Source organism: Gobio gobio, assembly GCF_949357685.1.
Source record: "Gobio gobio genome assembly, chromosome: 10".
In the NCBI taxonomy this organism is placed as follows: domain Eukaryota; kingdom Metazoa; phylum Chordata; class Actinopteri; order Cypriniformes; family Gobionidae; genus Gobio; species Gobio gobio.
Window position 1 is genome coordinate 43966224 of NC_137116.1, and position 26409 is coordinate 43992632.

The window sequence follows — 26409 nt, forward strand, 5'->3', positions numbered from 1 at the left end:
CACATCAGCTCTTAACAGTAACAAAATCTGTATAAGAGTTTGTAGAACAACTTTGAGTGGTCAAAAATGTTGTAATTCAACCCAAAAAGACATGAAAATTTTACATGAATAACAGTTACACAAAATAATTGTTGCAATGGCATTTAAAATTAACCAAAATATATAAATCCTCTCATACAAATGTACCATAAACAGTTATCTAAATACTATTACAACTGTAAAAATCATAATTAATTGTGTTCTATATGCTTTCAGAATCTTTCAATTATTTGTCATTGTGGTTTCTCATTCTCATTTCCGCGCCACATGACTTGAAGGTATGTTCAGCCGTCTCTAAAAGAAAATTGAAAACATACTTCTACCTGCCAACATTTCACACTAATTTGTGGATAGGCCTATACAAAAATAGCAGGTTTAATAATATCACGCTAAACCATACCTGTCAAGTTTTGGATTTGAAAATAAGGGAAATTTTTCGGCGCCCACCGCAAGCAGTCCCACGACCCCAACCAAGCTCCAGTATCCCTTACATTTTAAGACAGGTGTTATAACCCAAATGAAAACACAAAAGGGTATATATGAAGAGCATTTATTTAAAGGCTTATTTGCATATTTTCTGTTCATTTAACATTGCTTGTCTTTACATTTTATTTTCATTCCACACATTCTTTTCATTTCACATAACTTTTCTTTACTCTTTTAGTGAGTTATTGTACAAATTTGTTGCAGACTTTGCATACTTTAAGACTGTTTTGGAAGGAGTGTATTTGTGGGCTGGGCCAGAGTGGTTCATTTTACATGAGAGTAGAGCGCAAACAGTTCTGTTGTCTAATGTCATCCTATTCTCTGTAACAATCTTACGTACCATGCTAAACACCCTTTCTGAACTTGCATTGCTATGGGGAATGCACAGTAAAGCCTTCATAAGTTTTGGCAGCTCACTGAACCTCATGTCCTTTCCTATCATGCCCCAGAACCTGTCGATTCTGTCTTCTTGGGGGAGTTCCTTACTATCTGTCACCTGATAGTCTATGAATTCCTCTCTCATCTTATCCTCTTTCAGCCTCAACTGAGGGAACAGGGCCCCTAGCCTTTCCACTGTAAAGTAAAACAAGCGTTTGACTAAACATTGCAGATCTAAACAAGTATCAAGTATACTGAACAGGGCTCGACATTAAGAATGTTCACATGCTTGTCCTTCGGACAAGTAAATCTGTCATCCACTTGTCCGAGTAAAAAATGTGCTTGTCTGGAAAATAAAAATAAAAATTGTGTGTGTTGTAAATAAAATGTATTCTGAAGCAATATTCTCACCAGTGTTCAATCAGCTTTGACATATGCATATTTGTGATATTTTTACCTTTTATAAAGGGCATTTTCCCCTAATCTTATTAAATATAGCCTATGCTTCAGATTTCCTTTTATATTCTTAAATTGGATCAATAAATTAAATTAGAACACGACACTGGCTGTAACCAGTCAAATTAAATAATTTACACTGAAAAATTACAACTGCATTAAATATTGTTATGAGATTGTTTTAAATATTTTTTGAATATACAAATAAGAAATGTTGGAAAGATGAAACTAAAGCACCAGTAGGTGGCGCTGTGACCGTCTGAATGAGCGAATCATTGAGTCGATTTGTTCAAACGCGGATTCATTCAAGAATGAGGCGGTCGTTTACGAATAGTTCATTGAATTTTTTATTCTATCGATTCATTCTAAACGCTGAATCATTCACTAACACACACTGTTGCTGTGACACTCGTTCTGCTGTGATCTTTTGGAACTATTTTCGCTGCTGAAATAGAACAAAAACACTCAATATTGCATCAAAATGTAAGTGACGTAATGTTAATAATTGTTTATGGAGCTGTCATTTGAAATCAGTGTCCTTTTCAGTCGTGATGTTATTCAGGAAAACAGCACTCTTGGTAATGTGACATTGCAACTGTATCATGTTATAAATATAAATAAACTCCACATTTCTACATTTTTACGGCAGTGTGTGACTGAGTTTCTCTGTGTGAGCGGTGCACATTTGTTTCGATTTCTCCTCGAGAGGCTGCGCGAGCGTAAAATGCGTTAGTTACCGTCAGTTCATTATACATTATTATCATTCACTGTCAATCGCCACTTACAGTAATGAATGCAGAATCATTCTTGCATTTGGGTGATTCCCTAGTTATTTTTGTTAATGACGTTTTAATCAGGCTACTTGTCCGTCGGGCAAGTAAAATTTTCTTTCACTTGCCCCTTCATAAAATCCACTTGTCCCGGACAAGCGTTAATGTCGAGCCCTGCTGAACCAATTATTTATTTGGTTATCAATGGGGAACTGTCCCCAGAGGATGTTGTTATGATGCAATGTAAAGCCCTTTATACAAATAAAATAGCCTTGCCTTGCCTAACATCAATAGGCTTTATGCACAGCTGCACTACTTCCTGAACTTAAGCCAGCTCCTTTATTTCCTGTCTTACATTATTGGACAAACTGATTAATCCAGGTGTGTCTGACCATTGCTAGGGTGGTTGCTAGGGTAAGTAGTGGAGCTGGGCATAAAGCCTATTGGAAACTGTTTCTATTATCTACCTGTCCCTGGAGTTATGTTAAGACGAGCTGCAGGGTCCAGAACTTTCAGGTCCCTCAGTAGTGGATGGTCAAGGGGAAAGGAGGAGAACATCTTCTTAAGAACTGCCTCATAGAAGTTTCTCACAGTTCTACAACAGCAAAAGAGTAAAAAAATGCATTAGGTAATATTTTTAGGCACACTACAGCCTATACTTTCATACTGTCAAAAGATGATATCAGGATATTACTACTGGGTAATATACTCACTGGAAGATTTTCTTCTCGGCTGACACAGGGAGCTCAGCGCTTCTCATGAATGTCTTTGTGTCTGCTCCAATAAAGAGATCTTCATCAGCCAACTGATGTCCATCTCCATACTTCACCTCCCTGAGAGGTACACCCACAATTGCCCTGGCTGGTATGAGGTAGCCCAGGATCCTCTTCATCAGCCTGCACATCTCCTCTTCAAGTTTGTGAATGTGTACTCCCTCTGACTGCAGATAATATCAATGGTCACAACAAAATAACAGTGAAATAAGAATGCTACAATAAGCACAAACATTTAATTATATACTATTATTCACTCATTCAATCAATATCATTCACACCCACCTGGAAGGCAATGTTAAATTCAGATAAAGGCTTAAGGGCAGCACTCAGGAACAGGAAGTAGGTCTTCACGATTGGATCACGCAGATGGCTTGCCAGATCACGCACTTTAACACTCCTCTCCACCTCTTCATGACTGTTAAAGTAGGCCTATAGTACATAGAGATACAGGGTAGCAATACATGGTTAAAATGGAAATATAGCATTGTAAACTGTGTAGATATCTGCTGAGTGGAGTTACCATCCTACCTGTAGTGCATCCCACTGGTTCAGCACCCTCTGGATGCAGGTTAAAAGACTCAGCCATCTGGTACTGCAGTACCTGAGGAGCTTCAGGTGGTCTGAATCAGTGAAGTCTACAAACTCTTTGTAGACTTCACATCTTTTTGCACTAAGAGATAGAAAATTACTCTGTTAGTGGTTGGAATTGTGAGTGAGTGAGTGAGTGAGTGAGTGAGTGAGTGAGTGAGTGAGTGAAAAGAATATGAACTGCAGGCCTACTAGGCTACCTTGTTCATGAGTTAGCCACATGAAATGTTGTTACATTGTAACACACACAACATTGGGCGAGAGAAATAGCAGGCCTATATGTATGCATTTACCTTTTATCAAAGTGGGTGTATATCCCCACCAGGATGTCTTCCACTGGTACCTGGGCTGCTCTGATGCCACAGCCAGTGGCCAGCTGTACCAGGTGGCAGATGCAGCCAAGGTCCTGGACGTGGGGCTGGCTGGTCTTCAGTCTACTGATGACGGAGTTATGGCGGCCTTTCATAACACTCGCATTATCAGAGTTAAAGGCAATCAGGTTATCCCATGGGATGCCTCTTTTTCTATTGGAAACAGGAAAAAATGCCACAAAACGTCTCAGACTAAATGTAAGTTTGTAATTAAATGCAATCTACTAAACATGTCAACAACACAGTGCAGTTCCCCTTACCTTAATGCTTCACTAAGCTTTTCATACAGATTTTCTGCATTTCCTATATTGCATATAGGCATCTCCAGGAATCTTGTAGCGACCTGCAGAGTGGCCTCATCGTAGAGTCTAGTCAGGATGACAAATTCTTTGTCTGTTTTTCGGTTGTTCGATTCGTCGCACATCAGTGAAAAGGGCTGAGATCGGCATGTTTTAGCCAACTCGTCCTCTAGTTCTGCTGCTATGGCACCTGTTGAGTGTCCAGTAATTAGCTAGTAAGTTAGCCTACAACATGCATGCCATGGGTTATTAATGCTCAAATGTTAGAATATTCAAACACATTTCAAACCCATTTTAATATTATTTTTTTTCTTCACCAGTAAGAAAGATAGGTAGTAGCTATATGGCTAGCTAACTTACCTTTGATGATTTGAGTAGCCTTAGTTTTTCCCGTTGAGTATTTTCGTGCAATAGCAGAGTCCGGGAACATGTCAGCTACACACTTGTTGAAGTCGTCGTGGAAGGAGAAAGGAATGTTGTTTTTGGCACACAGCATTGCCATTTTTACCTCTGCACGCGTGACCTGGTCTGCCTCGGTGGCATTTCTCGTCACGAATGCTGACATCGTCTGGGCATGCTTTTGTGCCTCTAGCCCGCGCTTGTGCTTGGCGGATTTCTCGTGCTGACAGACATCATTCCTTCCCCCGTGTGAGATGCTGAAGTCGCAGTTACAAAACTTACAAAACGCATGATTGTCCCCCACCCTGCTCCTCTTCAGAAAATTAAATTCGCTGTCCCATTGATCACGGTATTTACACAAGGGTTTTGGTTTTTTGGCAGGAGTGCCTTCCGTCTCTATCGTCGTTACGTCCATCATCCGTCTCTGTTTTGTTTTTTGTTTGTTTCCCGCGTTGTCACTCGTCATCTGACCTCACACACTAACCTCGCGACAACTGCCACCTACATTACTGTAGGCTACTGCAGATGGCAGTTATCGCGAGGCTAGTTAACGGAGCTCAGATTGGAAATTTTTTTGTTTTTTTACTCGGGTATTATTATTTTTTAATAACGCAGGTTAAAATACGGGAGATTTACAGGAAAATACTAATACGGGAGGACGGCGGGAAAGAAGGGTAAAATACGGGACTTTCCCGGCCAAAACGGGATACTTGACAGGTATGCGCTAAACATGTGAATGTGGTGATGTTTGTACATTGACCTCTGGGGGCAGCATCGGCACAATCCGTGTCAAATCGCACATTATTAAACTGGGGCGAAGAAACGTCTCCCGCGTATTTTGACTTGTCTTTTCATTATCATTTGGAAGATGTGAGATTTGGATACTGTACATTTGTTTTATTATCAAAAGTTAAAAAAAAAGATGTCGAGTCTCAGTCAGGAACTAAAGCGCTGGGCTGTTGAGGAACTTGAGTTGCCAGCAGCCAGACTCCCGGATGACGGCTATATGAAGACGTTAGTGGCTTGTAATGAATTATAACAACAATCCTCATCATCCATTTTAGACTGATCATGTGTTTACGTTTTTGTGCAGATTATGCGTCGGCCCTGGAGCTTCCATTTGGAAATATATTACACAACATGTCTACAAAGAGAGGTGAGATCTCTAATCTGTAATTCTTTCAATAAATGTAATACATTTGTTTTAAAAAATATTAATTTGAAATAACGTTATATCTTACAGGAACGTTCGGGTCATGAGAGGGAATGTTCAGTGGTATCCTTTAAGTTTTCTTACAATGTGATGTGTTTATGTATGTATGTTCATACTAAATGTATAATTTTATTTTTGTAGAAAATAAATGTAAAAGTTGAAGTACTAAAATGACTAACACTTGAATTAAAGTTAAATAGAAATAGGGACTTAAACAGACTAATAAAAATTACTAAAGCACATTAAATAAAATAGAAATGAAAACTGAAAATAAAAAGTACTGAGCTAATTAAAAAATAAAAGAGAATTCAAAATATTAATAAATATAGCATGTGAGTAATATTAAAATAACACTGATTATATGGCATAAATCATTACATATACAGGATATCATGATTTCAGTATCAGTTTTTTTGTTGTTGTTATACTACACTATCAAAAAAATGTTGCAAATTAAGTAATTACTTAAGATAAATTGTGGTTGTCTTTATCAGTGGAAATGTTCCTTGACAATCGGAATCCTAAGGTACAGAGTTTTACAGGACAAAGAGGTAAAGAACAGTATCTTAATTGCTTAATTTCCTTAATTTTCCATTTTGTTAATCTGCTCCTGTATTTATATGAACAGCATGTAAAGGTGATTGTTCTTTGTAGCTTAAACAGTTGAAAAATCAGAATGAAGATGCAACAAGGCTTGAGCAACAGAGAGAGATTGATGCCCTTCAGACTGAACTCCTTCAACTGGACACAAAGATCAGTAGAGTGGAGGATCAACTTGCAATTGAAGGTGAATGTTCTCTTTCTGTTAATTTATATCCTGATGCTCTCTTGTACTACCAACACCTGTGCTATACACGCTACAGACAATGTGAATCATCATCATAAGATCAAACGGGTCTAATTACTTTCTTAATGCAGTTACTGGTTTTATTGTCAAATCTGTGAATTCTTTTCTAAAGAAAAAGCTATTATAATCGTTACTTTCAATACCTTGCTCTGCCTCTGCAACAACTTTCATTTTAAGATGATTTGTTGTCCATTTAATATCCCGTTTAAAAATACATCAGATTACCGAAAAGTATTTTATGTTGTTAACTTGTTACTAATATCTTCCCTCCCTTGTGACTGCTAATCAGAGCAGAACGTGAACAGGAACTGGGAGGACTTTGTGGAGAGCAGGTGCAGACAGATCCTGTTGGAGTCTTTCAGGCATCGCTGCTCTGAGGAGAGAAACGTACTGTTAGCGGACACCTGCATGATTGGCACCCAACACCATGCCCTGGAAGAGTTGTCCAAGTGAGCACACCTCCAGACTGTCATATTTCTATGGCAGCTTTCTCAACGACTGAATTATTATTTTTTTTAAAGCTGTTGTGTGCCATTTATATGTTTAAAATCTTTGATCACTGACATTAAGCTTTAAAACTTGCATTACCGTTCAAACGTTTAGGGTTGGTAACATTTTTGAGAAGTCTCTTGTGCTCACAAGGCTGCATTTATTTTGATCAAAAATACAGTAACAACTTTTATATTGTGAAATATAGACTTGGTCTGCATTATTGGGAACGCCCACAAAACGTCATATCCGCCATATGCCGTGGGGGAAAATAAGCCATTACAATGAATGCAAGTAGACCTTGTTAGTCGCTTTATCTTTACTCTTTGTAATGATAATGATTTATTTTTGCTTGGTGCAGTCCCGAAAAGTTGCCATGTGGTGTTATGCACCTCTAGTAAGTAAATAAAAATAAAGCCATACTTGTCACGGGACTCAATTTATCGTTAAAGCAGTTTTTCACGATAAGCGATCACATAGCCACACAATGCGGGAGGTTATTAATGTACAAAACATTCAAAAGTCTTCTTCATTTCATGATGGGAAGGGCTGGGCTCATGCTTGTGCTTCAAGCTTATAGTCACATTATGTACGGCACTTGTACATTTTCTCGTCACAATGCATGCTGCTCCCACAAATATTACACGACATAATAGCTAGGCTACTTCATAAATCACCCAGTCTTTTGATGAAGACGGTTGCTATAAAAAAGTAAATAAAAAAACGTTGCTATTGTCAGTAATTCTAATAATATTGTGACACTGACATCAACTCCAAATATCAATTTCATAGCACAAGACGTTTTATGTTCATTTTAAAAGTTAAAAGTATGTAGGGCATACTTTTAATCCATTAAATTCAGGAACACTGAATTAATGTCTTCATGGAAAGACTGGGTGATTTATGAAGTAGGCATGTCATACCTATATGGGGGTTGGCGGAGCAGCATGTATTTTGATGAGAAAATGACTCCTCTGGCCATTGATTCCGTTGGGTTGTTTATCAGTCAGATACTCTATGGACAATCTGACCCAATATGGCTCAGTTTTTCTATATATCTTGCTCTGTCGAGCGGCAAAAGTGATTCTACACAGGCTAACTGGGTTAACCCCATGCATTTACATTGTGGGGGAATGGACTGTTTTCCCCCACGTCGACTCCGCAACTTAAAAGTCTATTGCAACTTAAAATAACTTTTCTGTGTTAATATATTTTAAAATTACATTTATTCTTGTGATGACATCTGACTTTTCAGCATAATTTCTCTAGTCTTTAATGTCACATGAAGCTTCAGAAATCATTCTAATATTCTGATTTGGTGCTCAAGAAACATTTCTTATCAATTTAGGGTTCTTTGGATGAACAGCATTTCTTTTTTTTGTAACAACTCAAAAGTCTTTACTGTCACTTGATCAATTTAATGCACCTTTGCTGAATAAAAAGTATACATATATTTTTTTTTAATCTTCTGACCCCAGACTTGAACAGTAATGTGTATATATACTGTAAATCACACTATTTCTCTTCTTGTCCAGGAAAGCAGAGGTGAAGCTGGTGTTTGGACCATCTGACAATTCAGACAGTGGAGTTGGAGCAGATCCCTTAGTTTTAGTAAGTGTTGCTGTATTTAATGGTGTTTGTGATGCACACTATAATATTATAGCTACAATTTGGCCTCCTCCTATCATAGTTTATGTTTAAATTCTGAAATAATAAAATTCTACCATCATTAGATAGAGCTTTTTTCAGCCAGATGATAGTTACAACATCTTCCAGTAGGGATCATGTTTAGCAGCCAAACTTCACTAGACCTCTTGATTAAAGAACTTGATTTAAAAACCTTATGAAATACTGTTTCTATCTCATTTCAGAAGAATGTGAGCGAGCTCTGCAGTGAGAGGGTTCTCTTCTTCCAGTGCCTGCTAGAGAGTGAACTCAAAGCAAATCCGTCCACTGAGTAGGAGACACAGGCCTTTGACGTTGATACTGTAGATAGTAGAGCTTTGGCTCTTTTACCTTGTTGATGCTAATTCATTTGTTTTTCATCTAGATTTACTCCTGATCAAAGGAATGCTGTGATCCAGCACTGGATCAGCACAGTGGAGGTAAGTGAAGAAGTCAAGACACTCATTTTAAGATTATGCATGTCTGTTTGTATTTATGTTCTGCACATCAACACCTTATGAGAACATGAACATTTTTAATTCCTCAGAACCTCCTACGGTCTCATCCTCCAAACCAAGTGCTTTCAGCTCTGCAAGCGCTGACCTCCAGACAGCAGGTGGCGTTAGAGGAGAAGATTGCAGCTTTAAATGTGGAGCGTGACGTTTCGGCTCTAGGGTAAATGTTTACATTGAAATACTTTATAGTGTGGGGTTTGATAATGCATCACATTATTGAAATTTGCATTTATTGCAGGTTTCGTTATGAGCGTGATCACCTAGTAGATGTGTCGTCAGAGCAGAAGGAGTTGACACCTGTCCATAGTCTATTACAGGTGATCAGTCGAGATGGTAGTCTCAGTGCATTTTACACTCTTTTTCTTGTGGCTCAGGTTGTATTTGTGTGTGTGTTTGCTCGCAGTCTGCCTGGGAGGAAGTGGAGCAGAGTTATTTTGAATTGTCTCAGACTCGCAACAGACGTGGGCAGCTGGAGACTGAACTCACATCTCTGATGAGGAAAGCAGAGACGGTACACGAAACAGACTCAGTGTTCAGGTGAAAATTCCCTCAGCCAAATCTATATGCATCAAATTTATAATGTTACAAAATAGTTTTTCTCATTACTTAATTCCTCGAAGCAATTACTGAATTAACATCTGACTAACAAACTGATTATGCCCCTTTTTACAAGATGTACAAGGTGTCCCCATGTGTCTGATGTTTCAACCAACAGATCATTTATTATACCATGCCCAAAATGCCATGCTGTTTTGTCTCTTTAAATGCAAATGAGCTGCTGCTCCTCACCCACCTTTCCAGAACAGGGATTTACGGCTCATGCCTTGGACACAACAACAAAACACACAAACGCATTTCACGCACAACGTGTCAAAAAAAAAACGGGCAGTGGAAAACTCAAGGTGTCGAGATGTTTTTTTTTTTTTTAAAGTTAAACTTCTTTTAACTTAAGCGCTGCATTTTTAAAACACTTTTTCTTGCACAGTTGTGGGATGGATGGGACCTGTTACATTGTGACTTCACAATGTATAGAACGCTTGAATGGCTAATTTTGATAGGGATGCACCGGTTGACCGGCCAAAAACCGGAACCGGCCGGTTTTTGCTTCTAGCGCGCGATCGGCAACCGGTTTTCTTTGTATTTTTCTGCCGATTTATCCAGAAGTGCGCCCGCGTGCACATACGCCTATATTGCAATCATTCGTGAACTTGTCACTTGTGTGTTACAAACGGAACCTGGAGAACTGAGGGAAGAGACGAGATACGCTGAAGGGAATGAAGAGCCGCTTTCCTGCGCGAGCTGAAGTTGCGCGAGCTTACCTCTCCGCGCCTGCACAAGCGTAGATATAGTGAGCGTTTGTTCAGCTCAGCTTCTCACGTGGCGGATCGGATGAGAACGAAACAGACTAACGTGTGAAAAAGCCGAAATACTTATTTTTGTTGCCTAAAGAACAAACATGCATGCACTTTAGAAATGAAATACTATCAGTTCTGTAGCCTATAGGATGATCATTTATATTTGGTAACACTTTAGAATAATGGTCATTAGTTAACATTAGTTAACTACATTAGTTAACATTAACTTATAATGAACTGCACTTATAAAGCGTTTATGAATCTTTGTTAATGTTAATTTCAGCATTTACTAATGAGAGATAACTGCATTATTAAAATCTTGTTAACATTAGTTAATGCGCTGTGAACTAACATGAACAAACCATGAACAGTTGTATTTATATTAACTAACGTTAACAAAGATGAACAAATACAGTAACAAATGTACTGCTCATAGTTAGTTCATGTTAGTTAATACATTAACTAATGTTAACTAATGACCATTATTCTAAAGTGTTACCTTTTATTTTACCTTAATTACATTGACTTAATTTGATTTAAAAAGCACCTGCTGTAGCATCTTAGTTTTTTTCGTTGCACTAAACATTATTTGATGTAACATTTTGGAACAATTATATACTTTGGTTTTATTTAACTTCACTGGTAAAGACTTTTTTTCTTTACACTGAATTTACAAACAAATGCTGATTTATGTAACATCTTTGTTTGGACTGCAGAATATGCAGTTGTTGCCTTTAATTTCACCTTTCAGCCTTTTAATTTCCATTTCAATTTCCTGTTAATTTCAGATTGCGGATTTGTTTTCATTAGCCAAAAGCCAATTTAGCCTGTTAAATACCAAATAAACATCTTGTTCATGTATACTTTCATTACTTTATTGTGTAAAAAAAAAACGGAAATCGGAATCGGCCAGTTTTCTTGAAAAAAATTGGTATCGGAATCGGCCATGTAAAATCATGATCGTGCATCACTAAATTTTGAGACATTTTATGAATATGGGGAATATAAAACAAGGAGTGGATGTATTCCCATTATAGAGACAGAGCGACACGCGTCATAATCTGAAAACCACGGCCACCGGGGGGGAAACAATCCAAAACTCTCCATTGACTTTGTATTGTGTGAAGCGGCCTCCTTGTCATTTCTGACTTATAACAAAAAACATAACTTATAACTATAAACAGTCTAAAAGCTGATATGTGACAAAGTGTACAGCAAACAAGCTAAACAAAACCCAGAAGTTTTTATAAGCTGTTGATCAGTAACACACACGCATGCACCCTCCTCTCTCTCGCGCCAGTCAGACCAATCGTGGCAATGCATCACATATGCTTAAACTTTTATGTAGCCACGCAACAATAATTTCAACATTCACTGTATACACCGGGATGTGATGTTGTGATGCGATTTTTCGAACGGATGCTTCACCTAAAATGCACCGCAATGCAAGTCAAATGCAGCGCTCTATTGAAAATGAATGTTTGTATGCCGTATCAAACTGCAATGAAGCCTCACGCACACGCGCACACACACACACACACACACACGTGTCTGGTGCGCTATCCTTCTGGGGACTCACCATAGGCGTAATGGTTTTTATACTGTACAAACTGTATTTTCTTTCCCCTTACACTGCCCCTAAACCTAACCCTCACAGGAGACATTCTGCATTTTTACATTTTCATAAAAACTCATTCTGAATGATTTATAAGCTTTTGTGCCCGTGGGGACCTCAATTTAGGCCATTGAGACAGAGCGCGACACTGAGAACTACACCCACTAGAGGGGAACGTAATCAGCGACAGGAAATATAATATATAAAACTGACATTTGGATATTTGACTTAACAGTGACAATGTTTACTGCACACATAGGCATACTGGGGCATACTGAGTGTCAGGATCCCAAAATTGACCCATTCTTCCTGCTGATGCTTCACGTCTTATTGCACTTTTGTGTCGTTAAACGCTTTTTGGTTTTTTTGAGTCGACAGCTTATAAAAACGTATTTCTGTGTTTTTTAGCTGGTTTGCTGTAAACTCTGTCACTTAGCAGCTTTTAGATATTGTTCATTTTTTTTTATTTTTTATATATAAGTCCGAAATGACAAGGAGGCAGTCTCACGCAATGCAAAGTCACGCAAATTGCATTGCCCCCCCCATCCCCCCCCCCCCCCCCCCCCCCCCCCCCCGGTGTGTGCGTGGCCTAAAGTCTCTATTGGGAGCTGTGTACACACTGTCGACATATTTTTAAATATCAAAGTGAATTTTGCATAATACAATTTAAGACAATGTGTATTTAAACAGAATTTTTTTTTTTTTTTTTAAATGTTTTCACTCTTTTTGTGAGCAGGTGTGTGTTTGAATTGGAGATGGAGGGAGTTAAGCAAGTGGCAGTTAGAGACAGCATCAGAGAGCAGTGCGCTCAGCTACAGCTGCAGGCCAGAGAGGGGCAGGATGCCATCAGAACCCTGCAGACACAGTGGCAAAGTGTCATGGACTTCAGACTGCTTGTGGTACGTAATTGTATTTATTGCTGACAAAAGACTGCATATTCCTAGTGTGGAGTTGATACATGTGTGCTTTGTCTGTATAGGACAGGAGACAAGAGCAGATACGGAGCCTGATCAAAGGGAACTCCTCTGTGAAGACTGAGTTAACCCGTGTCCATGCAAAGGTATCATCTCATTCAATATATTCTTTAGCTAATTATTATATCCTCTCACATACAAACACTACCGTTCAAAGGTTTGAGCTCTGTACATTAAAAAAAAAAAATGTTTTATACTCTCCAAGTCTGCATTTATTTCATCACAAATACAGCACCACAATAGAATTGTGAATTAAAAACAATATTTGAATATATTTTAAAATGTAATTTATTCTTGTAATGGCAAAGCTGAATTCTCTGCATCGTTACTCAAGTCTTCAGTGTCACATGATCCTTCAGAAATTATTCTAATATGCTGATTTGGTGCTTAAAGCTGCAGTCCGTAACTTTTTGCGCTCTAGCGGTTAATAAACAGAACTGCATGCGTCTTGCGGAAGAACATTGCAGCCGGAGCTACTTCTCTCTGTTTATGTCTATGGTGAGTCACGCAGGGACTGTGCTCCTCCTCCACAGCGGTTCCTACCAGACCGGTCTGAAATAGTTCCAATATAAACACTTATTATAAGTGTACCATAATGATTCAGGGTAAGACAAAAACACACTTTGGAAAATGGGTTCATGTTGTACATTCTCATTATATAATTTTTGTAAATCTTGAACACAAAAAAAGTTACGGACAGCAGCTTTAAATTTCGAAAACTGTTGCACTGCTTAAATATTTTTTTTTCTTTCTCAGAATTATTTGAATATAATGTTCAAAAGAAATAGTAAAGGCATTTGCATTGTTTAAAAAAATGCACTTTTGACAATTTTGTAATTTCATTGCTGAATAAAAGTTTTTTTTTTGTGTGTGTATTACCGACACAAACTTTTGGAAAGTTGTGTGTGTGTGTATATAATCATATACAAAAAATGTTCTTCAGGTTGGACAGTTTGTTCAGGAAAAGCTCAATCCTCAGTTTGGCAGTGTGATTGAAGCCAGCAGTGGACTCCGCAACTCTGTGTCACAAGGGGCCAAGCACTTTAGCTGTGTATCATTGGCTGCACTGGATTGCAGGATCATGAAGGGGTCAGAAAATCTACCAAAACCCATTTTCTTTCTTCATTAGTAGGATATAAATGCCATTGTACAGTCTAGGGACGCAGATGGGTTTTAGAAGTCTGTTTCTGACACGTGCTTGTTTTTTGAATAAATAAAATCATTGCCCATACCTTCTGGCTAAATTTGGATTTGCCAATCCATGTATAGTCCATTTGGCATTGCAAACAACAAAATAAACGATTTAATTAATACTCCAAACTTTACCAATTTGACTTACTACTAACAAATCGGATATTTAATTCAAAACAAACTGTTGGGCATAAGCACAGTCTTGCACAATGTGCTGCACAGCACGGTCAAAAAGTTTGTTTGACCTTCAATATGCCCCCCTGTTAGCCTGACAAGCCAGACCCACATCAAGATTAGATTTGCTGCCGCTAGGGTGCTTCTAGATTTCTAGGCTACCCACCTGTAGCTATCATCACCTTATTTAAATATACTCAAAATACTTATACGCCCTCTAGTGTCACAAACAAAAATTACAATTCTATATAATGGCTCCAAACATACAGTATACCATTCTTCACTAGCATTTTCAGTTTGCAACACCAAGTCAGAGGCTAGTGAAAATGTAGAAGTTTTCTTAGTTACTGTTTGCACATTTAATATTGCACTATCACAGTATCATTTGAAAAAATGCAGTGACTTGGTCTTTTTTTTTTTTCATCAGCAGGGGGCAGAAACTACCAGCAGCTCAGCTTTCGATCCATCGGATACAGTCCCCAGTTTTCCATAAACTCTGTGAAAATCTGTCATTCCCCATGTATATGGTGAGATGTGTATTAGTGTATTAATCCTCTTCATTTATTCCTCATTTTTCTGACAGCCATTTTAAAGATTTAGCTCAACAAGTGAATTATTTTACCTCTTACAGTAATTGCTACCTTTCTGATGATTGCTGCTATCACAGATGAAATATCTTTGTCAAAGATTGATTCAAAGATCATATCCAGCACTTTCCTTTCCTTTTTGGCTACAAAACTGTTGGTAGTGTGTCAGGAGTCTTGTCTTTCTTTCTGTCAGGCCCCAGCGGAGCTTTGGTCTCAGGCTGCAACCCGACGGCTAGAGTTACGATATCTGTGCAGGCTTCTTCAGATTTTCTCAGAGTCAACATCAGACCTGCAGAAGCTGACAGCACAGCTACCTTCTCCCGATCAGCAAAGTATGTCGTCTTGGCAATATTTGAAGTGTCCCTATTATTTAAAATAAATATATACATATTACCTTTCATGTAAAAAGTCTGCAAAGTTCATGACAAATAAAGTTACGATCTCCTTAAAGAAAGAATTGATTCTGAACCGCCCAAGCGAGTCATCAGTAATTCCAGTCTCACTTCCTGTTACAAATCTACATAACAATGTAACAAATTTGCAGTCTATTGTCTTTATTGGCTGCCCACGAACGTCTACTTTGACCCGCCCTCAAACACTGTAGTCGTAGGCCTGGAAAAGTTTTAGTCGAGAGGCTAAACCACTGACCAATCAGAGCATAGTAGCTCACAGAAAGTTGGGGACCAAATCTTCAAACAAACTGTTTTCAGGCTCTTTGAGAAATGATGTGATGTGCAATGTATATTATGAGAAAATTGAAGTGTTTTTTTTTTACCATAGAAGCATATAAACTTCAAACCTCCGAAACAAAATTAGGAACCTTTAAAATAGCATAATAGGGGCACTTTAAAAGCACCTCTTTTTTGCTCAAAGTATTTGTGAATATGAAAGAGCCTCGATTTCTTGCTCTGAGAAAAGACTATTTTGATGTCTGTTGCAGCTTTGTTGCAGCGTGTGAATGCTGTTGACGAAGAGATTCTGCAGACGTTGCTCCCTCGGGCCCGTGAGCTCACACAGAGGTGCTCTAAAGGCCTGCTTTATGCAGAACAAGTGAAGACTGCCATCACACACTGGTAAGAAATGGCATTCTCAAATGTTTCCAATATGGGCCCTTTGTGGAATGGTTTGAAACTAACAGCTACAGCAGCAATACTGATCCTCAACTGCTAAAACTATGATTCAGAGTAACACTGTTTGATTGTGTCTGTGTAGGTGGGAGCAGCCTGGTCAGTTTGCCCTGCCAGAGATGCAGAGTGAGGGACTGACGTTCCAACAGTGGCTTCAGCGGTGGAAACTGGCAACAAAGGCATCCTGAATTAGTTCTACATTTGAGTGCAAGTTTAAGTAGAGCAACTTTGTCTGTACAGTTTATATTTCACTTTTTCAATTCACTCTTTGCAGTCATTAAAATGTCTTTACCATAATCAGTGTTTTGTTGAGGGCAAATCCTATTCAAGAAATATTGTATGCACTTTTACTCGATTTCTCAATAAATCAAATAGACACTGGAATAAAGGAATAGTTGTTTTGTTTTATGGTGTCCTAAATAGTGATGGGCAAATCAGAGCATGTATCAAACTACCAGAGTCATGTGATTTCAGTAAACATCTTAACTGTCTCAAAACATTTAGAGATTTCAATGGTTCACTGCTGGGTGGCAATGATCTCTGAAACCATCAAACCCTAAAAGGTTAACCATTGAACAATGGTGTATATGGGTTTAACCTGATCTCTGATCAGTTGTATACATTTGTAGATGTTTTAATTAGACATTAGTATAATTAAAAGGAATAAAAGTAGTTAGGTCTATTGGCCAGTTTAGGTGAGCCATCTATGGAACTAACAAAATAAGCCCTGAAATTTGATAAAAGAACACATGCAGAGCAGACACTTAAACACTTACGTAATGGTATTAGATGATTAGTTAGTTGCATTTGATAGCTTTAACTTTCAATAAAACGTGCAATGGGTTTGAAAAAGGTGTTTTTATGCATGTTTGGTCTGAGTTTTTGTTGCATTTACACTGTTTTGACCAGCAGGGGTCAGGTGAATAATTTTGCGAACCAATTGGTTCAATGGATTTGAAGCTTTGATAAGCGTCGTTTCTCCAATCGTGGTCCTAAATCTCCCTACTAAAGGAACACATTAAGAAGATGCAGTGTATATATATATATATATATAAGTATACAACTGTTCAAAAGGTTGGGTCGAAGTTTTGAATGTCAGCCTCTGAGACCAGTTATTCAGGTGAGAGATTGTCATTCCTGTCTGACATGACATTGCTTGTATACAATAGGTAAATATGATTCATAAAACAATTAGTAAAGACAACCTATTCATCAACAAACAAAAACCGCAGCAGGGCAATTATCAGTGATAGGCACAAAGTATTTGTAACCCTGTGTGTATCTGTCAATCTTCTAGTCGAGGTTTCCCAATCTTGTCATCTTTGACCTAAAATATTTACTTGAAGTACGCTGAGATTTATTAGTTCAGTAAATCATATTTCAGTGTTTGGTTAATGGTCATTATACGCAGGTAAACAAACACTATTTTACAGTATTTTTAGATTTAATATTTTCATGATTTAATTATTTGCTTTTCCTCAACTCTTATATGCAAATTCATACTCTATATAACAAATGACAACAAAGCGTATCTTTTTTTCAGGGTGTTTTATAATACTCGATATCAATCTTAAGCAACTCAAGTTAAAAACTGAATTCTTTCATAAACATTTTTTTCACCCTCACAATCAAACGATCACTCATTAGAATGCTTACAAATAATTCCAGAGGAAGCTGTTTCACAATGGCTAATTTTGTCTTTACACCCTGATTCAATGGCATTGTTTCTGGCTTAAGGCTTGGATAGCATACATGTCATACATCATAGACATTTCTTTGTAACCAAAAACAATCACACATAAAATCATAAACTGAACTGTACACATAAAAGTAAACATAACATTTGAACTTAAAATGAAATATTAGGGGAGTCAAAAACAAGTGTTGTGGATGAGACAGCAGTAGATCTTTATGTCTTTTATGTCCAGTCTACTGCATGTGATTGACGACATGTTAGAAAGATTCAATTCGTTTTGGCAGCCCGATTATCGTATTCTGGTGAACAGGTTTAAAACTGAGACAGATTCCTAAAAGACAAGAGAGAAAATGTAATTAAGGACATGAACTTGAGAAAAAGCCAATGTTTTACAAAAATGTTTTAATAAATCATACCTTTGTTGATCGTGTTTTACTAAATACATTCCAAAAGCGTAGAGTTTCATCACCTGCTCCTGTCACTATTGCTTCTCCATCTGGAGACATCGCCTTCAAAATAAAAGAATAGTTTCAGTAAAGAGCATTTAGAGTGTGTGTCTAGACATTATTTAAAAACAGCAGAAGGAAGCAGTACTTACCAGATAGAGCACCCTATACGAGTGGCCGGTCAATTTGGCTACTTGAGTGAGCGAGGGGTATTTCCACACGAGGATCTGATTCTGAGAGTAACCGTGTGTGCTGACCTGGAGAAGACAAACATTGGACCATGCCATAAGACCCAACATCATACCTATTTGTCTATATCTACAGCTATAATTCATGTGATAATGAACCAAAAACATCAACAATGAGCATTTGGTCAATTGCTCAGAATAACCATACCAGTTCATTGGTGTGTTTGGACCAGGCCAGGTTGCAGACTTGTGAGCCTGTGTCGATACACTGCAGTGGCTGCGCCGTGAGAGTGTTCCAGAAGCGGATGCAACGATCAGCCGTTCCCCCTCCGGAGGCCAGCAGCCCGTGCTGGTGAGGAGACCAGGCGATGGCCTTCACTGCGGCCAGGTGCTCGGTGTACTGCTGCATCGGTAACACGCTCGAGTGATTCCACACTAACAGCTGCAGGGATCATAGGAATGTTTTTAGATTGCGGATTTCTTTTTTTGTGTAATATACATATATTAACACATTTTTACACATCAACACATTGTTTAGGACATTCAAGTTCCTGCACCCGTTTTTCATTCTCACCTTGTTGTCATTTCCACCAGAGGCCAGCAGCTGATGGTCAGTGCTCCACTTGAGTCCGCAGACCTCTTGTCTATGGCCCTGCAGCCTGCGCTCTGACTGCAGAGGGGGCGTCCTGATATCTCTCTGAAGGATCATCCGGTCCCGGCTGCCTGATGACAGCTGATCTGCATTCCAGGCCAACGCACCTAAAGGCAGATTTCTCGGTTTTCATAACTGGCACACATATTTCAGTGAAGCCCAAAGAATACTTCGGTCATCTGCGTGACGTAATTTTCATCATCAAGCCAACTTTTGTGAGACCACGCAGACAGTGCATGTACATCAGCGCATGCGTAAGAAAGACAGAAAGTCACAACAATTGTACTGTGCATGTGTCGAACTCGACCATCCGCAGTTGACTACACTTGGAAAGTCGTGCGGACACAACTGTGTCACAAGGCGCGTCCGGACTCGGAAATTGAAGTATATCCGGGCTTTAACATGATGTGACTACAACGTGAAGCACATATATTGTAAAAAGTTATTTATTCCTGTGATAGTTAACAGTATTTTCAGCATCATTACTCCAGTCTTTAGAGATGTTCCGATACCCTCTTTCCCTTCCCGATACCGATACCTGGGCTCAGGGTATCAGCCGATACTGAGTACTGATCCGATACCTGGGTGTGTATCTGTATATACAGCTGTATATACTACTAGCCCTATATGAATTGCTAGAATTGTTTTATGGTGTGCTTCAGACTTATCCCTTCATAAAACCTGAACAAATACATACAGTGAACTACTGTGTTTATTACAGTATTGTTTAGGGATGCACGATATATCGGCAACATATCGTTATCGGCCGATAAATGATTATTTTTGATGTTATCGTTATCGGTCCAATAAGAAAATTTGACCGATATAGTCAAGTCGATAGATAATGTATTATTTCCTTCAGCTGAGACGGACGCGCTGTCCACCATGATGGGTTTGAATTGCTCTAAATATGTTTGGAATCACTTCGAAAAGGAAAATACAGTTATGTGCAACATGTGCAGCGCAAGTCTTCTATAATCTACATAAAATGATTATGAGAATAGAATAGGCTGTAAAAGAGCGTTGTGTTTCAGCGCGTTTGTTGAGGGAAGAGCGCGCCCACGGAGTTACACCTTCATGACGAGCACAGTCAAGTTCGCTTGTGCATTCACAGCCTTTTGTGCCATTGTAAGTTGTAATATTATATTTATTATTATTCTGTCTATGTAATATCATATAGGATGCGTTTGGTTGAGTTAATAAACGATGCAGTAAAGCACTTCATTGTACCGGTCTTTAGCTTCAGCGCGCGCCCACAGAGTTACACCTTCATGACGAGCACAGTCAAGTTTGCTTGTGCATTCACAGCCTTTTGTGCCATTGTAAGTTGTAATATTATATTTATTATTTTGTGTATATAATCCCATATAGGATGCGTTTGGTTGAGTTAATTAACGATGCAGTAAAGCACTTCATTGTACCGGCGCGCGCATTTCAAACAGAAATGCACAGCATTAATACTGGGGCTGCCCTATACATAACACTGCAATGAGAATATTTCTGTTATAAAACGTAGTGAATTCTCTGGGTTTAGTTGTGTTTCAGCGCGCTGTTGTGGGAAGCGTCAACAACGCATTCTGACCAGCACAGTCAAGTTCGCTTGTGCATTCGCGTCATTTTAAGCATATGTAAGTCGTAATATTACGTTTTTGTAGTATAAACATCTGATTAAAGTCATATAGGATGTGTTTCGTTAAGTCAATAACCCGCAGTGCTTCACTGTACCGGTGATCATCTTAAGTTTCAGCACGCTCTCAAACAGGGGAAGAGCATCCACAGGAGTTATAACCCTTCACCTATGCGTGATTTTGTGCTAATATAAGTTGTAATATTATATTTATTTTGTATAAATATCTGATTGTTCTCATATATGATGCTTCGGTTTATGGTTGTTCGTTCATTCTCTCCAGCTTCAGCGCGCTCTCAAACAGCAACATTATTCCTAATAGACTAGACTAATATTACAGATGTTTACTATTACTGTAATATTAAACATTTTTTTTTTTCAAAAACACAGAAGCATTATTTTTTATAATTAGCACTTTTATTGTTCTCGTATCATTTCCATCAACAATATGGTTTGATTAAAACCATTTCTTTATCGTCTGTGCGGAGGCTATTTCATGCACTTGCATTCTGATTCTTTATTATGCATGCACTTATTTCTTTAAGTAATGCTGTTCAATTACTTGTTTGCATTATTTAGGTATATTATTTTTATTTTTTAGACAATATAATTTCAATAAACATTTTAAAAATAAGGTCTCATTTTATTAATGCATTAACTATCATGAACAAACAGAGAGCAATAACCTTTGTTTCTTTTAGCAATAAAATGTTTGTGTTTTGTAACAGTCCATTCACAGTTCATACCTAATGTTAAAAGACACAACTTTGGGTCTGAATATGTTGAGATTAACATGAACTAAAATTAATAAATCCTGTTGAAGTATTGTTCATTCATTGTTGGTTAACTAATACTAACAAAAATTAAACCTTATTGTAAAGTGTTAAAAAAAAAAATGTGGCCATAGGAGTGTAAAATTAATTTGAAAAGGTAAGGAATCTCACACTGGTTCAAATAGGCTACTGTAGTGTATAGGTTTGATTTATGTTGAAGTGTTTGGGACATGGCTTTTAATGGTGAGCCTTTTGTTTTTGTAATCAGGCTCTCAGAGTTTATTAAAATTTGTATTTAGATTTATCGGCCAATATATCGGTTATCGGCTTTCAAATATTAAGAATTATCGGTTATCGGTATCGGCCAAAATGTTCATATCGGTGCATCCCTAGTATTGTTATTATCTGACATGCATTTGACAGTAATATTATTTATTTTTCTTAAGCGAAAAAGAACTTCAAATGCAGCCACAAATCTAACACCGCAAACTGAAAAAGAAATTTTAGTTTTACAATATAACCGTATAAAAAGCTGTGCAACAAATAAGTCTAGGGATATAAAAAAAATGATATATTAATCAGAAAATAATCTCTTTACAACAAAACAAGTAAAAAAAATAAGCAACCATCTAGACATTAATATTATTATTAAGAGGGACGTATTATTATTACATAGAGACGTAGCTAAATCTACTGTAGGCTACAGCAGTAGCTTAATATATTGTCAATTTATTCACATTAAACCAAACTTTTATTTTGACGGGTTGCCATGAAGATCTTCGAGTGTCTATGTTCATGATATGACAGTTTTCTCAAATTAAGCGCCCGTTAAATTAGATTAACCCGTACTTGTGACATCCCTAGTCGCCGTTTTACTGTCTGGTTAGTCCAGTCTGAAATACTGCTAAACAGCGACATACAGCTAACGCATTTTCATTTCTTCATTTCTTGCTCTAAACAGGGGTTGCTTGTGGCAACACAGCACAACTTCCTGAGTTTGCAATGCATTCTGAGCAGCGAAGAAGAACCGCGCAGTGGTTAGGCAAAGCTTGTGGTCATAACTAGGTTTTGTTTAAGAAAATGGTATCGGATCGGTACATGGGTTCAAGTACTCGCCGATACCGATGCCAGAATTTGTTGTGGTACTAGTATCGGAATCGTGTCACATGATCCTTCTGAAATCTACTCCTTGTCTAATAACTACACCTTTACCAATGAATTTCAAGTATTTAGCCAAATTTTTTACATTTACTTCCTAAGGATTAAAAAATATATATATTACCAACTCTTGCTGTGTGTCCCTCCAAGGCAAACAGCTTTTTGCCAGCAGTAGCATCCCAAATTTGTACAAAGCCTTTGTGAGTACCCACAGCGACAAGATTACCCTATCAAAGAAGTATGTCAGACCACAAATCCCAGAACGCAATTTCTGAAAATCCAAGACATAAAGGGTTAACTCACTCTCTCCGACCAGCCCACAGATGTGACTGAATCTCCCTCCACTGATAGGTCACATAGTCGTGTTACCTGGAGACAAACCCACGTTTTTTTTTTACTGAAATATTTGCTGAACATTAATTTGGATAAACATCAAAGTATGTTGAATGCATAAGAAAAATGTATGCATACTTGACTAGTGCAGGCACTCCAAAGGTAAACACAAGTTCCCAGTCCAACACTGAGTACATTTAAAGAGGACCAGTCCACTAAGTTGAGGTAGAAGTCATCTTGTAGCTCTGGTGCATCTAGCACCTTAAACGGAATCTTGGAAATTTTGCGCGTCGGTTTTCTTGGCGACCGCAGCAGCTTCTGACTATAAACAAAAACAAAGCACGCAATTAAAACAGTGCATTTTACTAATCAATCACAAATATCTCAAGAGAAAATTCTACGTACCTTTTGCTGCTAACAGGGGAGAGGGAGTACGGGGAAACACTGTTATCATCAGGAGTGGATCTTTTGGCACTGAGCGAATACTGAACATACAAAGACCACAGGTGGCATTAAAAACATGGATCGAAACCCTCAGGTGGCATCAAGTGAATAGATTAGAGAATAAAAATAGACTTACACTAAAGAGGCTCCTCCTCTCGGGTGTGGAGGGCTGTAGTCTTCGATCTTCTGTCTGAGGATCCAGGACCTTCTCAATCCCAGCCCCAAGCAACTCATTCTTCAGCAGGGCAGAATACGCCAAGCCATCCGCTGCCGGACAACACAGTGAATGAGAGAAATCACACAAGCTGTATGAAATAACAGAACCGAGCATCAACCACCAAGAACCTTCACAAAGGTTTATTTAAAGCTTTCTCCATAAACAAGTTACCATAATAGTGTTGTAATCGGCAACTAAAATGATTAAAAATCATTTTGGTAATTGAAATGAAGCTGAAATAAAATATACAAGTATAAACTAAAGTACTAAATGTACTAGTAAATCAACTTAATTCTAACTCAAACTAAAAATAAGTAAAGCTACATAGAAATATTAGAAAAAAACATACCTAAAACAAAAAATGAACTCAAATATGAATAAATACAACAATAATAATAATAGTAGTGTATAAATAATACTAAATTAACAATGCATAGAAACGTTTAATGATGGTGGTATGTGTATTTTCATAAACTGATCTAGACTTAGGCTTACAAATTGACACCATGACTGAACTTTATGAAAGCAAGTCAAATCAATGCAATCCTCTCCACACTCACCTTTGCCAGTATCCGATGTTGCGTCTTTGGTTTTTTTATTCTGGCTTGGTGACTTTTCATTTTCCTGTAATAAGGGTCAAAAAATAAATATGAACTTGACCCTTCACATTCTAATGAAATGATAGTCAATATGCTTCATTAATAGTAGTTGTTTTGTAATATTTCACTCACATTTATTCTGTGGAAGTTAATGCTCCAGTTAGCTCCAGCTCGAGATGGTATGAACCTGTCACCATGCTTGCTTGGTGATGACAGCGGTGACTCAGGGGTCGGGGTCAGGTGACATATCACATCTTTCACTTTCTGTATGCAAAAACAAAAAGAGAAAAGAATCAGGTGAAATACACAGTCAGAAGTGGGATTTTTTTCAAATTCAAAAAAGTCTAAATTTTTGAATTCAAAAAGTATTCAAATTGCATAAAGGACATTTAAAATAAGCCAATTTCAAGATGACAGACTCACCATAGGGCTGGTGTTGTCATTCTGAACGTTGATCTGCCGCAGTAACCGGCGCTCATAGTCCTGATCCATGGATGTGATTCAGAAATCTGGGAATGTGGAGATCCAGAGGCACGGAGCCTAAAACTGCATTAATAAAGAAAGAAGAAAAAAAAAACGTTTTAGAAACAAAATGAGGAAACGTTCTTTTATGCGAAGGTTACAACAATGCACCTACAGTTAAAGCTCTACACTTCATTCATTTGTTTGCAGAAGGATGTAAGACTCATCAGCAGATGCCATCTGCTCAATACCCCATAAACAGGTGTAAGAGAACAGCTGCTCAAATCGACCACGTCCAAACAATAGGAACAAAGAGACGAGAATATGCTGGACACCAATTTCAAGTTCGTGACCATTTCATAAGAAAACCCAAGGGTTACGTGTATTCGTTTGGTGGCCTAAGTAAACAATGACAGCAACTCTTACGGCATCCATTTTATTTACACAACTGCTGAATAAAAACGTTAAATGCTTCTTTACTAACAGGTAACGTAAAACAAAAGATAATTATAATGCCACAAAGCAACTACCCAGTAACTAGATTCCTTTGTCAAATCAGCTAACTATCAACACCAGTGTCAATTCATGCAGAATTACCTCATCGTTTTACATCAAATTAACCAAACGAACGTAGGCATATACATTAACAAAACAGAAGATGTAGAATTGTCCTGCACGGATTATTATCATATTGGTGTTTCACAATGGATTACTGAGTAGCTAGTTAGGCTAATTTGATCCCACAAGTCATCGGACCTACCTTGACAATGCTATTCGGTGAATTTGTAATCTGCTCGACTCGGCCTCAACCAAAACAAAAGCGTCGAGTCAAAACCTTGAAAATGATCAAGTATTTGATAATGAATATAATTATAAGCTGCTCCGGTGTTGTTAGCAAGTCGACGCTGCTGTTGTTATCGATGGCTCCGCAAGGAATCATGGGACTGGGTTAGACGGCCGCTGACGTCACTACATTTGAAACAAAACAAAAACGTTGCTATGTTTTTAAAAGTGCAAAGATCAACGCAAATTTGTTGTACAATAAATTATTTGTATCAAGCATACATCAAAAATACATACTGTATTTTTAAATGTTTATTCCAGGGGTGTGAAAAGTACTGAGGAATTGTGCTTAAGTTAAAGAACAGACATATGCTGAATATTTTTTTACTACATTCAGAGTAAGTAGTATCTAACGTTAGTCAAATATACTTAAAATGCATCTGCTGTTTAAATAAAATAAAAGCTCAACTTGTGTGAGCATGACTGATTGGCTTATTGTCACATTAGAATAAAGAATATATATGTTTTCTTTTTATAAATTAGTAAAGATTAAAGCCAGGATGACTGACATTTGCATGATCATAATGAAAAGTCTACATAAAATTGTAATTGATTAAAAGAGTTTTCCCTTGTGTATTTAATTCAATTATAGTACACATAATCGGAACTCAAGTAAAGTACAGTTTTCCAAAAATAATACTTATAATATATTAGTGA

The 26409-nt window shown here is 37.8% G+C and overlaps 3 protein-coding genes across 4 annotated transcripts; 1 reads left to right on the top strand and 2 right to left on the bottom strand.

The window, feature by feature from the left end:
• Positions 1-572: 572 nt before the first annotated feature.
• On the bottom strand, positions 573-5017 carry LOC307133096 (uncharacterized protein). Its single transcript, XM_079827886.1, has 7 exons — positions 4524-5017; positions 4125-4353; positions 3787-4017; positions 3434-3575; positions 3188-3334; positions 2843-3069; positions 573-2724 (listed from the first exon to the last, which is right to left on the bottom strand). The coding sequence occupies exons 1-7, from the start codon at positions 4978-4980 to the stop codon at positions 2589-2591; spliced, it is 1569 nt and encodes a 522-aa protein (XP_079684012.1). The 5' UTR covers positions 4981-5017; the 3' UTR covers positions 573-2588.
• A 356-nt stretch (positions 5018-5373) lies between these two features.
• haus5 (HAUS augmin-like complex, subunit 5) lies at positions 5374-16696 on the top strand. Of its 2 annotated transcripts, none has more exons than XM_079826574.1 (19): positions 5374-5576; positions 5656-5718; positions 5806-5838; positions 6302-6326; positions 6430-6562; positions 6912-7071; positions 8647-8722; positions 8983-9068; positions 9162-9216; positions 9324-9451; positions 9530-9608; positions 9695-9828; positions 12998-13160; positions 13241-13321; positions 14179-14324; positions 15031-15127; positions 15381-15519; positions 16128-16260; positions 16400-16696. In XM_079826574.1, the coding sequence occupies exons 1-19, from the start codon at positions 5485-5487 to the stop codon at positions 16500-16502; spliced, it is 1926 nt and encodes a 641-aa protein (XP_079682700.1). In that variant the 5' UTR covers positions 5374-5484; the 3' UTR covers positions 16503-16696. The 2 variants fall into 2 exon arrangements, with proteins under 2 accessions (XP_079682700.1, XP_079682699.1); XM_079826573.1 differs by having other exon boundaries at positions 5479-5576; positions 15028-15127.
• Positions 16697-17743: 1047 nt separating this feature from the next.
• On the bottom strand, positions 17744-25849 carry fzr1a (fizzy/cell division cycle 20 related 1a). The gene is made up of 14 exons (XM_079827971.1): positions 25670-25849; positions 24871-24993; positions 24580-24711; positions 24409-24472; positions 23768-23898; positions 23593-23672; positions 23326-23509; positions 23158-23223; positions 22979-23081; positions 19219-19403; positions 18853-19086; positions 18609-18713; positions 18427-18519; positions 17744-18341 (listed from the first exon to the last, which is right to left on the bottom strand). Exons 2-14 carry the CDS (start codon positions 24937-24939, stop codon positions 18300-18302), a joined length of 1488 nt encoding a protein of 495 aa, XP_079684097.1. The 5' UTR covers positions 24940-24993; positions 25670-25849; the 3' UTR covers positions 17744-18299.
• Between the last annotated feature and the right edge of the window lie 560 nt (positions 25850-26409).

Bases quoted from the DNA above. Each gene is read 5' to 3' on its own strand.
- haus5 (XM_079826573.1), top strand. From the start codon at position 5,485: ATGTCGAGTCTCAGTCAGGAACTAAAGCGCTGGGCTGTTGAGGAACTT. The intron at 6,563-6,911 runs GTGAATGTTCTC...ACTGCTAATCAG, and splicing joins GGATCAACTTGCAATTGAAG to AGCAGAACGTGAACAGGAAC. The intron at 9,452-9,529 runs GTAAATGTTTAC...CATTTATTGCAG, and splicing joins CGTGACGTTTCGGCTCTAGG to GTTTCGTTATGAGCGTGATC.
- LOC307133096 (XM_079827886.1), bottom strand. From the start codon at position 4,980: ATGATGGACGTAACGACGATAGAGACGGAAGGCACTCCTGCCAAAAAA. The intron at 3,576-3,786 runs GTAAATGCATAC...TCTATCTCTTAG, and splicing joins TACACCCACTTTGATAAAAG to TGCAAAAAGATGTGAAGTCT. The intron at 2,725-2,842 runs GTGAGTATATTA...TTGCTGTTGTAG, and splicing joins GCCGAGAAGAAAATCTTCCA to AACTGTGAGAAACTTCTATG.
- fzr1a (XM_079827971.1), bottom strand. From the start codon at position 24,939: ATGGATCAGGACTATGAGCGCCGGTTACTGCGGCAGATCAACGTTCAG. The intron at 23,510-23,592 runs GTACGTAGAATT...TTTTGTTTATAG, and splicing joins TCCCCTGTTAGCAGCAAAAG to TCAGAAGCTGCTGCGGTCGC. The intron at 19,087-19,218 runs GTGAGAATGAAA...TGATCCCTGCAG, and splicing joins CTGGTGGAAATGACAACAAG to CTGTTAGTGTGGAATCACTC.